Below are 13,840 nucleotides of genomic sequence, written 5' to 3'. Positions count from 1 at the left end.
CTGCAGGCCAAGGAACGGCCTCACATTCTTCTCCCCTGATCTCTCAGTGATCTGCCATTGACCCTGGGATCTCAACAGAGAAAGAGGGTTGCTTCTCAGCTGCAAGGGGAAATACCACAGGTATCTCCTAAATGGCTTGCCTTGCCCCTTCAGTCTCAGACTCTCCTTCCCCCTGCTTTTCAGTCTTTTTTCAATCTCTTTCAGCAATTTATGCAGGCTAGAGTAGGGCTTTTTCAAAATCCAGCCTCTTTTCCTCCTATTCCAGTGTTAGAGCCTCAGCAATGTGTCTGGGCTGTGTAAAGCTTTCTTCCTATCCAGCTGTGGTTGACATGGCCCCACTGGCAGATTGGGTCCTCAGACTCCTCTTTGTTCCTCTCTATCTTAAAGTCCTTCATCTCCCAGGGACTGGACGGACCAACAGGAATCTGTCATCATAGACTCTGATGAACCTGACCTGCCTTTATCTTAGCCGGCGGTCACAGAAGAGCACTCCTACCCTAAATTTTTACAAAAAGTTTATTCCCTTCTGAGTCTCCATCCAGATGCAACTCCTTCAGATAGCAAGGATTTTCAAACTATCCTTCAATCCTGTAAGTCCTCAGTAAAGGAGCTCATAGCCTTACCAGTGCCCCAGATCCTCCAAGATCTACAACTTAGTAATTGGCAAAAACCATGGTCAATATCCACAGCTTCCAAGCGCCTGGAGATCAAATACAAAGTGCAGAAAGCCCCTGGGCATGATTCTCTTCAACTGCCTCACCATTCTATGGTTTCAGAGTCAGCCATTAAAAAGAGTAAGGCTTCCAGAGTAAGGATTGTCATCTCTTGGACTCTACTGGATGCAAGGTCTACCAGGGTGCTATGCTCTCCACCAGAATTATGGCCCATCAGCTCCAGATAATACATTTTCAGCATTCAATCTTACAACAGCTGGAATCAGCCTCACCAGAGTCCATTCCCAATTTACAGGATCTTCAAGAATTCACTTACCATTTAATTAAGACAAACTTTGGCGCCTATGACATCATCAGGACAGCAGCTGTGGTCATAGCTGCCAGATGCACTGTATGGCTGAAGGCATCAAATCTTAAGGAAGATCTTCATGTCAGGCTGGCAGATGCTTCTTGTTTGGGAGACAGCCTTTTTGGCGCAAAGGTTAAAGACACTGTTTCTCAACTGAAGGAGGATTCCTCGGCCAGCCAATAACTTTCAGCTACTCCCTCGGATCAGTCTAACCAATTTTGTTGCCCTTCTAATTATCCCTACAGAAGAACATATCAACCACAACAGTTCTTCCAGCAATATTATCCAAGGAGATGTTTTACACCTTATGCCAGAGCTCCTTTGCAATGTGCGCAGACATCTCAGTATACACCTAGACAACATCCTCGGGGTGGAAAGCAGCAGGCCGTCTCTCAACTCCTGACACTCAATCCTGCTCCTAGTTTTTGACCATCTTCCAGTAGGTGGGGGGGGGGGGGGGGCGGCTAACACAATTTTACTCAATTTGACAGTAGATCACCACAGACCAATAGGTCCTCAATATTATGCTTCAGGGGTATCAACTAAATTTCTAATCCCATACCATGCCTTTCTGGGCTCCACAGTTCCTCCTCAATATGTGTCTCAGCTGGCAGCAGAAATCTCACTTCTTCTCTAAAACAATGCCATTGAAGAAGTACCACCCAGTCAACTCAATTAGGGGTTCTACTCAAAAGTTTTTTTCTGATCCCCAAGAAGAGGCAGGGCCTTCTCCAATACTTGACCTCAGTCAAGGGAAAAGTTCAGAATGCTCTCCCTTTCGGTGATTCTGCCTCTCCTTTATCAGCATGATTGGTTAGCCGCCCTAGATCTCAAGGATGCTTACAATTCATCCTTCCCATTGGAGATTTCTCAGGTTCAAATTTCTCAATTGCCATTTCCAATACAAGGTCCTACCATTTGGCCTCTCGTCAACCCCATGAATATTCACCAAATGCCTGGCAGTGGTGTCAGCACATTTAAGAACATAACATCATATAGTGTGTCCATATCTGGACGATTGACTATTGCTGGGACCAATTCTGCAAACTTTATACGAAATATGCCGATTCCTACTGCAAACTAGACAGCTCCCCTCCAAATATTATGAAAGTCGCACCTGTCACCTTCAAAGCCGAATTATATAACTGGATTTCCTCTCTTTTACTGACCGGTACATTTCCCGAGAATTTAGGTCAGATCCTGATCATTCCGATCATAAAAAATCCAACAAGCTGCCATCAAACTATAGACCTATAGCTAGCATCCCCTATTCGTAAAGCTGATGGAAGGCCTAGTTAACCAGAACTTAGTAAAGCACTTGGATAACTTCAGCATACTACAAGAGAATCAGTCAGGTTCCGCTCAGCACTGAAACAGTTATAGCCTCTCTATTAGACCTCCTTCACAATTTATTCAGCCAAGGCTCTAGTGCACTAGTTCTACAACTTGATCTAAGCAGTGCCTTTGACTTAGTCGACCACGACATTCTAATCGACTGTTTGGAGTCAATCGATCTTTTTGGCAAAGTGTTAAATTGGTTCCAAGGTTTCCTGAGTAAACGATCTTACCAAGTCCACAGTAACAGCAAACAGTCCTGCAGATGGACAAATACTTGCGGAGTCCCGCAGGGCTCCCCTCTATCCCCTACCCTGTTTAACATCTACCTTGCCCCATTGGGAAATCTACTGCAAAGCTTAAATGTCAAATTCTACATTTACGCAGATGACTTCACCATAATTCTTCCCCTCATAAACCTAACCTCTGAGACAAAGAATCACCTGGCATTCATCCTAAAACAAATCGAATTATGGACAACAGAATTCAAACTGAAACTCAACACAAACAAAACCAAGTTTTTTCTCGCGAGCCCAAATGACAAAATCAAAGATTCTAAAATTTCCTTGAACGGTCAGGACTTCCCTATTGTTGATTCCATAAAAATTCTAGGAGTGACTATCGACCGATACCTTACTTTAGACGCTCACACGGATTTACTGACTAGAAAATGCTTCTCAACATTATGGAAGCTAAGAACCATCAAAAAATACTTTGATGCAGCATCATTCCGTCTACTGGTACAATCTTCTATTCTAAGCATGCTGGACTATTGCAACATTATTTACTTAGGATCCTTCAAGAAAACCCTTCAAAAACTCTGAATTATTCAAAATTCGGCAGTACATCTGATTTTCGGTTTAAAAAAATGTGAACATATAAGCCCCTATTATCAAAAACTTCACTGGCTGCCCCTCGAGGCTCGAGTAATATTTAAATTATCTTGTCTTTGCTTCAAATCAATCTTTGGCCCCTATGTACCTGGTCTCCCACTTCAATCTGGGTTGCACTATCAGGACCTCACGTAAAATCCACTTATTTACACACCCAACAATAAAGGCCTGCCGTTACAAAAGATTCCTGGACAGAACGCTAGCCTTCCAGGCAGGTAAACTGTACTACTGGCTGGGTAACATTATCATGCTCTCCTCTTCCTATCAAGGCTTTAGAAAATTAGTAAAAACGAATCTGTTCAACCGATTTGTCACCTAAGAATTTGTTGTTCATTATCTCTCGTTTTCTGTATACCAAATTCATAGCTATGTCGCTGACTGTCCAGCTCTTCTTATCTGTACTTGCTTTCAGTGTACTTGTATTCATCGATTCTGTATTGTAACTTATCGCTGACTGTCCAGCGCCTCTTATTTGAACCTCAAGGTATAGCGGTATACAAGAAATAAAATTATTATTATTATTATAATTTGTACCTGCTTTCAGTGTACTTGTATTCATTGATTCTATTTTGTATCTTATCGCTGACTGTCCAGCTCCTCTTGTTGTAAACCGCCTCGAACTACCATGGCTTTGGCGGTATATAAGAAAATAAATTATTATTATTATTCAAGGACCTTCCTACACCTCAGCACGGCTGCCGACTCTGCTCCAGAGCAAGTATGTCGGAGTGGGGTGGACTGGCAGCCGGCAGCTACAGTCATTACGGGACCTTGCTGCATAAAGGGAGAGAAAGGTAACAGGACTGCTGGTATGGAAAAGTGGTGGAGGGAGAGAAAGGGGGCAGGGTGGTATGGAAGGGCGGTGCTGATGGAATTGGTGTGCAGGGAAAGGGGAGAGAGACAAAAGGGGGAAGGATACTAGATGGAATTGGATTGGAGGGAAAGAAAGGGGGCAGATGCTGATTGAAATGGGGGAAGGGAGAGACAAGGGGTAGATGCTGATTGAAGAGGGGTGGATGGAGAGAGAAAGGGCAGACATTGGATGGTAGTGGGGAGGGTAGAGGAGGAGCCTATGCTGGATGGAAGTGTAGATGGGAGAGATAAGGGAGCAGATGCAGGAAGGAAACGGGGAGGAGAGAAAGAGAGGAGCTGATGGTGGATGGAAGTGGACAGAGAGAGGAGAAGGTACTGGATGGAAGGGGTAGAGAAAAGGCACATGATGGAAGAAGGGGATAAATAAAAGGAGGGCACATGATAAGGGGGAAGGATTAAGTTAGTGAAATACTGGAGGAGGTGAGGGAAAAAGGTGGCGAGCTGTAGGTAGACAGTGAAAAAGGAAATTGATGATAGGGTAGTAAGAACGTAATCTAGACAGATGCAGAAAATAAATTGAAAAGGACAATTACATTAAAAGTATAATTATAATTATGGGAAAGGGGGGATTGCTATATTATTGGTTTAATCAATATTTTTAAATATATTATATGTAAGATATGTTTGATTTATAATATTTGTTCAAAGGGAGGATGGGGAAGGGGTTTGAATTTATGTATTGAAGATGATATTAGAAAAGAAATTATAGCGATATATATGATTCAATTGATGTAATATTGTACACTTCTTGTAAAATGGAAAAATGAATAAAGAATTGGAAAAAAGAAAAGGACAATTAGGGAAAAAAGGGAAAAGGATTGCAGAGGAGAGGTGTGGGAGAAGGAAGGAGAGGAGAGAGATTCCAGACCAATGGGGTGAAGGAAGAGATGGAAAGGGGAGGCATACAGTTTCTGGAAGGGGCATAGAAGGAGAAAAGATGCCCTATAGGGGCAGAGAGATGGCAGACAGTGGATGGAAGGAAGAGAGTAACAAGAAGATGAGGATAGCGGCCTACGATGGCTTTGAACTCTCCTCCAGAGAGGCAGCCTTTGCTATCGCCATGCGCCGCCTAGCTTGGCTGCGCCTGGTCGACATGGACCCCAACTTACAGGACCGGTTGGCTAACCTCCCCTGCGTGGGTAAAGAACTGTTCGATGACACTATCGAGGCGGCTACAAAACGCCTCTCCGAACACGAACGCTCATTTGCCTCCCTCGTGCGGCAAATGCCTAAACCGCCCGCGTCCAGGCCTTTCAGGGCCCCTCCGCGCCGCTACCCACAAAAATCCACTCCTGCCTTCTCGCGGCCTCCGCCCTGGCGTCCGCAAGCCCACCATCGGGCTCTGCCCAAGTCCCAACTGCCTGCGACTACCAAACCATCCCTGTCCTTTTGACGGGATACGCGGAAGGGGGCAGGCCCCCTCCGCCATAGTTCCAGGCCTCCTTCCCATCGGGGGTCGCCTCAAAGTCTTTTACCCTCGCTGGAAACAAGTCACGTCGGACGCATGGGTCCTTGGCATGATCTCATCAGGATACTCTCTCCAGACAACCCCCCAAGGAATTGCCCTCCCAACCGGACGCAGCTACCCCTACTCCTCTCCGAAGCTCGAGATCTGCTTCACCTGAGAGCAGTGGAGGAGGTTCCCCCCGGCCAACGGGGGAAGGGCTTCTACTCCCGTTACTTCCTGGTACCGAAAAAAACCTTCGCCCAATACTAGACTTGAGACGCCTCAACAAATTTCTGGTACGGGAAAAATTTTGGATGCTTTCCCTACCGACCCTCTACCCCCTGATCGACGAGGGCGACTGGCTCTGCTCCCTCGATCTGAAGGAGGCGTACACACATGTTCCAGTGTACCCCGCTCACCGCAAGTTCTTGCGTTTTCAGGTGGGAGACCTGCACCTGCAATACCAAGTCCTCCCCTTCGGCCTAGCATCGTCACCTCGGGTCTTCACCAAGTGCCTCGTGGTGGTCGCAGCTACCTTACGCTCCCAAGGTCTTCAGGTATTCCCCTACCTGGACGACTGGCTGATTAAAGTCCCGTCCAGGGAAGGGGTTATCTCAGCGACCCAACAGACTATTATCTACCTACAGAGTCTGGGGTTCGAGATAAACTTCCCAAAATCCCAACTATGCCCCTCACAGTCCCTACAATTCATCGGGGCAACGCTGGACACGGTTCGCCTCCGTTCCTTCCTCCCCCCTCCGCATCTAGAGGCGTTAGTAAGTCTGAGCCAAAGGATCTCACTGCTGACCTTGGTATCAGCTCGACAGATGATGACTCTCCTGGGCCACATGGCCTCCACCGTCCATGTCACACCCTTCGCCCGCCTCCATCTGAGAATCCCTCAATGGACCCTGGCCTCTCAATGGCGTCAAGACCGGGACCCGATCGATCGTCCCGTGACAGTGACTCCTTCCTTGCAACGATTGCTCCGCTGGTGGGCCGACTCTTCAAATCTTTCCAAAGGTTTGCTCTTCCTCGCCCCTCCTCACAGCAAGGTACTCACCACGGACTCGTCGGAGTACGCTTGGGGAGCCCACCTGGACGGCCTCCGCACTCAGGGGATGTGGTCGGCAGAAGACCGCCGCTGTCACATCAACGTGCTAGAACTCCGGGCCATCTATCTCGCAGCTATAGCTTTTCAACATCTGCTTCACGACCGGGTGGTTCTCATCCAAACCGACAACCAGGTAGCAATGTACTACGTAAACAAACAAGGGGGGACAGGGTCTTGGTCCCTCTGTCGGGAAGCCATGCGCCTCTGGAAATGCGCAATCTCCAACAACACCTTCCTTCGAGCGGTGTACATACAAGGAGAACAAAACTGTCTGGCGGACAGACTCAGCCGCCTCCTCTAGCCACACGAGTGGTCGCTGCACTCTCAGACCCTACGACAGGTGTTCGAACAGTGGGGGACGCCTCAAATAGATCTGTTCGCATCCCCCCACAATCACAAACTGCCCCTCTTCTGCTCCCGGATACACTCCCCGGACCGCCTCGAGGCCGACGCCTTCCTCCTCGACTGGGAGGGAAGGTTTCTGTATGCGTTTCCGCCGTTTCCTCTGATCCTGCGGACGCTGGTCCACCTGAAAACGGTGAAAGCCACCCTGATCCTGATTGCTCCTCGCTGGCCACGCCAGCCTTGGTTTTCCCTTCTACTTCAACTCAGTGTCAGAGATCCACTGCCTCTGCCTCGGTTTCCCTCTCTACTATCACAGAGTCAGGGTTCGCTGTTACATCCCAATCTTCAATCTCTTCATCTGAATGCTTGGTTTCTTTCCCCCTGACTTCTCTCCCTGTGTCTCAATCAGTCAAGGAGATATTGGAGGCCTCTAGAAAGTCCTCGACGAGAACCTGCTATTCTCAAAAGTGGACCAGATTCTCAGCCTGGTGCTCCTCTCACAGCCAGGACCCGGTGTCGGTCCCCGTCCCTCTGGTCCTTGACTATCTACTTCAATTATCTCACTCCGGCCTAAAGACCAACTCCATTCGAGTACATCTCAGTGCGATTGCGGCCTTTCATCAGCCCCTGGAAGGAAAAGCCCTCTCGCTCCACCCCTTAGTCTCTCGCTTCATGAAGGGTCTTCTGAATGTCCACCCTCCTCTCAAACCCCCTCCGGAGGTTTGGGACCTTAACGTGGTTCTGGCTCAACTAATGAAACCTCCATTTGAGCCCCTAGACAAATGCCTTCCTAAATTCCTCACGTGGAAGGTAATTTTCCTGCTCGCACTCACTTCCACCCGGCGAGTTAGTGAGCTACAGGCTCTGGTAGCGGACCCACCCTTCACTGTTTTCCACCATGACAAGGTGGTACTTCGCACACATCCAAAGTTCTTGCCTAAAGTAGTGTCTGATTTTCACCTCAATCAGTCCATCGTCTTGCTCGTGTTTTTTCCCAAGCCCCACTCTCACCCCGGAGGGGTGGCGCTTCACACTCTTGACTGCAAGAGAGCGTTGGCCTTTTACCTCCAACGCACTCAACCACACCGGAAAGTCCCACAATTGTTTTTGTCTTTCGACCCAAACCGGTTAGGCCACCCAGTTTCCAAGCGCACCTTGTCCAACTGGTTGGCCGATTGCATCACCTTTTTCTACGCTCAGGCTGGTCTCGCGCTGCATGGTCGAGTAACGGGACACAAGGTCCGAGCGATGGCAGCCTCCGTAGCGTTCCTCAGGTCCACACCTATTGAGGAAATCTGCAAGGCTGCCACGTGGTCTTCGGTTCATACTTTCACCTCCCACTACTGTCTGGACTCACTGTCCAGAAGCGATGGCCGGTTCGGCCAATCGGTATTGCGAAATCTATTTGCTTTAATTGCCAACTTCCCTCCATCCCTTTTCAGTTAGCTTGGAGGTCACCCACATGTGAGAATATCCTGCCTGCTTGTCCTGGGATAAAGCACAGTTACTTACCGTAACAGGTGTTATCCAGGGACAGCAGGCATATATTCTCACAACCCGCCCACCTCCCCGAGGTTGGCTTCTTTGCTAGTTAAGTGAACTGGAGACCACGAGGGGATGCGCCCCCTAGTGGAGCAGGAAGGCACGCATGCGTGGAGCAGCAGAGCAAACTTAAATCTTCAATCAAGTTTGCTTGAAAATGCTTCCGCATCGGGGCTCCATAGATGACGTCACCCACATGTAAGAATATATGCCTGCTGTCCCTGGATAACACCTGTTACGGTAAGTAACTGTGCTTTTTTGCACTAGGCTTACTCCTTCATACCATCCTGATGAAGAAATGTCATTTTTTAAATCTCTGAATCACTGAATGTCATTTCCAGAAATAGCAACAACTTTTTTTCTTATCTGTTCTCTTTATTTCTTTCTCTTCTGCTTTTTTCTGAATTTCAGTTTCTTCCTCAAGCCCAGCCACTCTGGTGACAGTGTTCAGAGTGGCAATGTTCCGCTGACAGCTGGTCCTTCAGAAGGAAAATCCATGGCATCCCCTGCAGCAAATGATCTCATTAGCTTCTGTGATCCTCCAGAAAACAGTGCCACCAGCACTGACAAAACCCATTCTGTAGCTGAACAGAAGTAAGCAACGAATAGAAAGGTGGAAGCTCATGTGTGTGTTTGGGCACTGGATGTGAGGAGTTGCATTAGAATGTCTTCATTGGTTAGTTATTTTTTAAATTATGTATGTTACGTTTGTTAAGCGCCTACAATTTTTTGATGAGCAGATTATAAATGCTTTAAATAAATCATGATTCTAGAGCCATTGAACAATTTCTTGAAATATCAGTTCTAGCCCATAAAATATATTACTTTAGACCAAAATAGTTTAATAGTTTAAAAACCTTGATAAACCATCCTTTAATAACATATCAGGGTGGGATACAATATCAAAATATCAGATAAAAGATACAATTTTATATTAATTACAACTCAATCGTATATACGCACAATAAATTTAAAATAAATATAAACATATACATGTAATGAACCCTGGCTGCCATTATTGTGAAGAAAAAATATCAGTTTACTGCCTTTTTTTCTTTTAGCAGTCTACGTCCCCTCCAGTTGTTCGGTAACTTGGTGTGTTGCATGAATGCCTCTTTGTCTACTGCAGAAATTCTCAGCATGTGGTATGTGTACTCCTAGGGGTACATGAACCGCTGGTGGGGGTTTGCAGCACTGCATGGGTCTCCTGCACTCCTTCCCCCTCAACCTGCTGGTGGAGCCACTTGCTGCTGCGGCCCCAGCAATTAATTTTGCAGTCTTGGTTCCTGCTTCTCTCGCACTACTCTGTTGCTTCAATGGGCTAGTGGCTGCAATTCCTACACACTAATATAGAAGCTTCTCCTCCGCTGGGTCCTGTCTTCATTCAGAACGTCCTGTTTTTGTCTGGGTGGGATGTGACAGAGGAGAGGCTTCCAGGTTCGCAGCAGGCAGAGTGTAAGAGTTGCTGCGCTAACCCATTGAAGCAAGAGGGAGGGAACAGGTTAGTTGTGAGTGGGATTGGGTGGAGAGAGGGAAGAAAACGTTGCAGGAGGGATGAGAGAGGGAGAAATAGACATGGGATAGAGGGGAGGGAGAGATGGTGCATGGGGAAGAGAGCATGTTAATTGTGAGTGCGGTTAGGGAGGAGGGAAGGAAGGAAAATTGTTGCTGGAGGAGTGGTGTTGCATTTTGGAGTGGTGGGCCTGAGGAGCAGGCATCCTTTTTCTCTCCATTCTGGTTCTGGGGAGGTCATCAAGTTGGGCTGTCAAGGGGTGGGGTGGTAACAGGATTACGTTGAACCTCCATGCAAATCATTTGCATGGAAACTTGGGACATCCATTGCTGTTCCACAGGCCAAAAAAATCGGCCAACAGCAATTCTGTTATGTCGCTTCCAGATTCCATACGCTAGGTGTTCAATCCCAAACCACAGTCTGGGTATTGCAGAAATCCACAACTTTTCTGAGCACATGCTCCACCCCCTTAGCCTGAGAGTTGGTCACAAATCTAGTTTCAGTTTCTGCAAGCAGTCCATGCAGAAGTCTTTTGCAGTTGCTCTGCTTCTATTTCTTATTTTTTCGCTTAAAGTTTGTTTCTCAATGGCTTCAGTGCCTTGAGACTCCTTCCTCATGGTCCTCTGTCAGAGGAAAGGATGCAGTTCCATGGTACCAAACTGCAGCTTCACAGAGAAGCTCTGGTGGATCTATGGAGCCAACCTGCTGTGTGCCACCATTTATAGATTCGGGGTCTCTTCCCCTGGGAGTCTGCTGGCCAGTGACCTTGTCACAGGTTTCAAGTGCAGGCTTTATGCATCTTGAGCGAAACCCACCAGGGTTTCAAGGTGCAGGCTGCCTTTCCCGCCCCCGACCGTGTGGTTGAGGATCCGTGGGAGTGGAGGTCATAGACAGTGCCCGGCCAACTGGCAGTCCGAAGATCTTCCACTCTGGTCATTTGGAGAAGTTTCTGAGGCAGGAAGTCCTTTCTTTCCATTCAGCTGTTGTTAAAATCGCTTACAGGCATGGCACTGCAGAGACTGAGTACCTCCATTATTTCCTATGAGAACTTTGGGAGTGGCTTGTAAAACGATTTAAAAGTAATTTTTTCATAGTTTGAGGGTAGGGTTCAGGTCTAACAGTATGCAAGGTTCCACAATCCAATGTATAAAATGTGAATAAAGGGAGATTGAGGATCTCAGAAACCCACTTGGGAGTTGGTAAATGAACCTTTAGCCAAGACTGACTGGTTCCATGTATCATTCATTGATCCTCTAAACCTCTCCCACCTTACTCTAAAACTCCCTTGCTGTGTTTAGAATTTCTTTATTAATTATTATTCTTTAAAATAAGTATTTCATCTAATATAATAAAGAGCTAGCCGCGCATGCGCATTGCTATTTGCGTGTTCCGTGCGTGTAGGTCTGTGGCCGAAGGAGTGCGCATGCGCGCTAATACGTCACCAGCCGATCGCCTCCATAGGCCACACCGCAGCCAGACGGACCGCGGGAAGGGAAAGGGGGGGGAGAAGGGTTTCGAGGGAGCCGGCTGGCCGCATAAATTATTTTCATTTCAAATCTGCCGCCGCGGCTCCTCTCTCATCTTCCGACATAATATAAGTGCAGCTCATGAGAGGAGCCACGGCGGCGGCTTTGAAAACGGCTCCCTTAGTTCTTCGCTGGATTGTTTTTTTAAGTTTAAAACCGCCACTGTGGCTCCTCTCACGATACTGCCCTGTGTCAGGGAAGGCTTCCGACGCAGGCCAGATCGTGAGAGGAGCCGTGTAGGCATCTTTAAACTTAAAAAAAAAATCCAGCAAAGAACTAAGGGAGCCGTTTTTTCTCCATGCTGCTACGAAGGAACAGGTGAGGGGGAGGGAAATTCTGATGCTGATGCACAGAGAGCAGGCAGGCATGGCAGGCAAGCAGGGGGAGAGGGAAAGGGGCTGCTTTGGGGTGAGGGGTTTGCTGGGCCAGACAGCAATCATAGGGGGGAAACAGAAGGGGGCCATGGAGCAGGCAGGCAGGGCACAAAAGGGGGCAGGGGCATTGGGAAACGGGGCTGCTTTGGGGGGAAGGGTGTGCTGGGGGCACACACCAATCATGCCGGGGAAGAGAAGGGGGCCACAGAGAGATAGGCAGGCATGGCGCAATGGAGAAATACAGGCAGGCAGGGCGCAAGACAGAGACACAGACAGAAAGAATGACAGACAGACAGCATCCAAGCACAGAGAGAGAAAGGAAAAAAAAAACAGTCGTCTACTCTAGCACCCGTTGGACAGGGGGAGAACGAAAGAGATGCTGGTGGACAGGGGGTTGAAGAAAAGCAACGGAGGACTAATGTTGGTCAGGGGGAGAAGGAAAGAGGTGCTGCTGGACAGGGGGGGGAGGTAAAACAAAGGGACAAGGGCTGCTGCTGCATAAGGAGAGCAGTGAAGGGGTGGTGGTGGACACAGGGGAGGTAAAAGGAAGGGAAAATGGACAGGGGGAGCAGGCAAGGGGTGGTGATAGACAGCCATGGAAAAAGAAAGGCAGAAAGAAAAAAAGCGGCTAAGGAGAGAGAGAGAAAGAAATAAAGACAGACACACACACATATGTTCTAGCACCCGTTAATGTAACGGGCTTAAAGACTAGTTTTTAATAATTACTTACCTTCAACCCTGCAAAGAAATAAATCATGTATCTTAAAGAGATGCAGATATCAATGGCCCGACGGGACCCGTTTTGCCAACTTTAATGGCTGCATAACTTTTTAGCTGTGTCACTTCTAGTTAGGGCTGGGTGCTCTCTTGTTTGGCCTTGCCTAACCTCGATTGCAGTAGTTGCCATGCAGTTTTTATGATTCTTTGTCTTCTGCCACTGTATTTAATTTGGATCTGATACCTTTGCTGAGACATAAGAACATAAGAATTGCTGCTGCTGGGTCAGGCCAGTGGGCCATCGTGCCCAGCAGCCTGCTCACGAGGCGACCCTCTGGTCAAAGACCAGCACCCTAACAGAGACTAGCCCTACCTGCGTACGTTCTGGTTCAGCAGAAACTTGTCTAACTTTGTCTTGAATCCCTGGAGGGTGTTTTCCCCTATGACAGACTTGAGAAGAGCGTTCCAGTTTTCTACCACTCTCTGGGTGAAGAAGAACTTCCTTATGTTTGTACGGAATCTATTCCCTTTCAATTTTAGAGAGTGCCCTCTCGTTCTACCTACCTTGGAGAGGGTGAACAACCTGTCCTTATCTACTGGTCTCCTTGGCTGCCCTGAGCGTCCAGATTTAGAGGTGCTGATCCTTCTTCACATCTGCATCACATCTTTATGGCTGATGTTCTGAAAGAGCTCCATTTGAATTTTCCACCTTCCAATTCTCTGGTTTCGGCCCTGAGACATTCTCCTGTGCATTTTTTTCCATTCAGTCCACAGCTCCTTGGTCTGATTTTAGAGCAGTGTGATCCCCGGAAAGCTCTTTCCGATCTGCCAAAGCTATGTCTACGCTTTATCACCTGAATCCTGATTTTTGTGGACATCGATCGCCACAGGTTTTCCAGTGCACAGCTCTCCCTAGTGATGGGGGAGTGAGGTTTCAGGTCTCTTAGGATCGCAAGGTGAATGTTATGTCACAAACTATTTTTTCTAGCATCCACAGGTAGCTGAGTGGCGGTGGCCACTTCCTTTATAGCACGTGTGTCATTCCAGCTTGCGCAATGAATCCTCTGTGGAGGTGCATGCCTGTCCTTTGCTGGTGCTGGTTAGTGTGGCTGCAGTGCCGAGTGTCCTTTATGATCTC

At 47.7% G+C, this 13,840-nt stretch overlaps 1 protein-coding gene across 7 annotated transcripts in view; it reads left to right on the top strand.

Annotated features, from left to right (window-relative positions):
• The window catches only part of DENND4C (DENN domain containing 4C), a 318,792-nt gene that overhangs the window by 266,548 nt on the left and 38,404 nt on the right, over positions 1-13,840 (top strand). For 6 of the 7 annotated variants that reach the window (XM_033919674.1, XM_033919664.1, XM_033919656.1 and 3 more), the window contains one exon: positions 8,984-9,166. The exons of the other annotated variant lie outside the window; for it this stretch is intronic. In XM_033919674.1, coding sequence (XP_033775565.1) covers positions 8,984-9,166 — 183 coding nt within the window. The remainder of the gene's footprint in view (positions 1-8,983; positions 9,167-13,840) is intronic. 7 annotated transcript variants of the gene reach the window in all.

Source organism: Geotrypetes seraphini, chromosome 1 (genome assembly GCF_902459505.1).
Source record: "Geotrypetes seraphini chromosome 1, aGeoSer1.1, whole genome shotgun sequence".
In the NCBI taxonomy this organism is placed as follows: Eukaryota; Metazoa; Chordata; class Amphibia; order Gymnophiona; family Dermophiidae; genus Geotrypetes; species Geotrypetes seraphini.
Note: the sequence above shows the minus strand (reverse complement) of the source record. Positions and strands in the feature narration are given on the sequence as shown.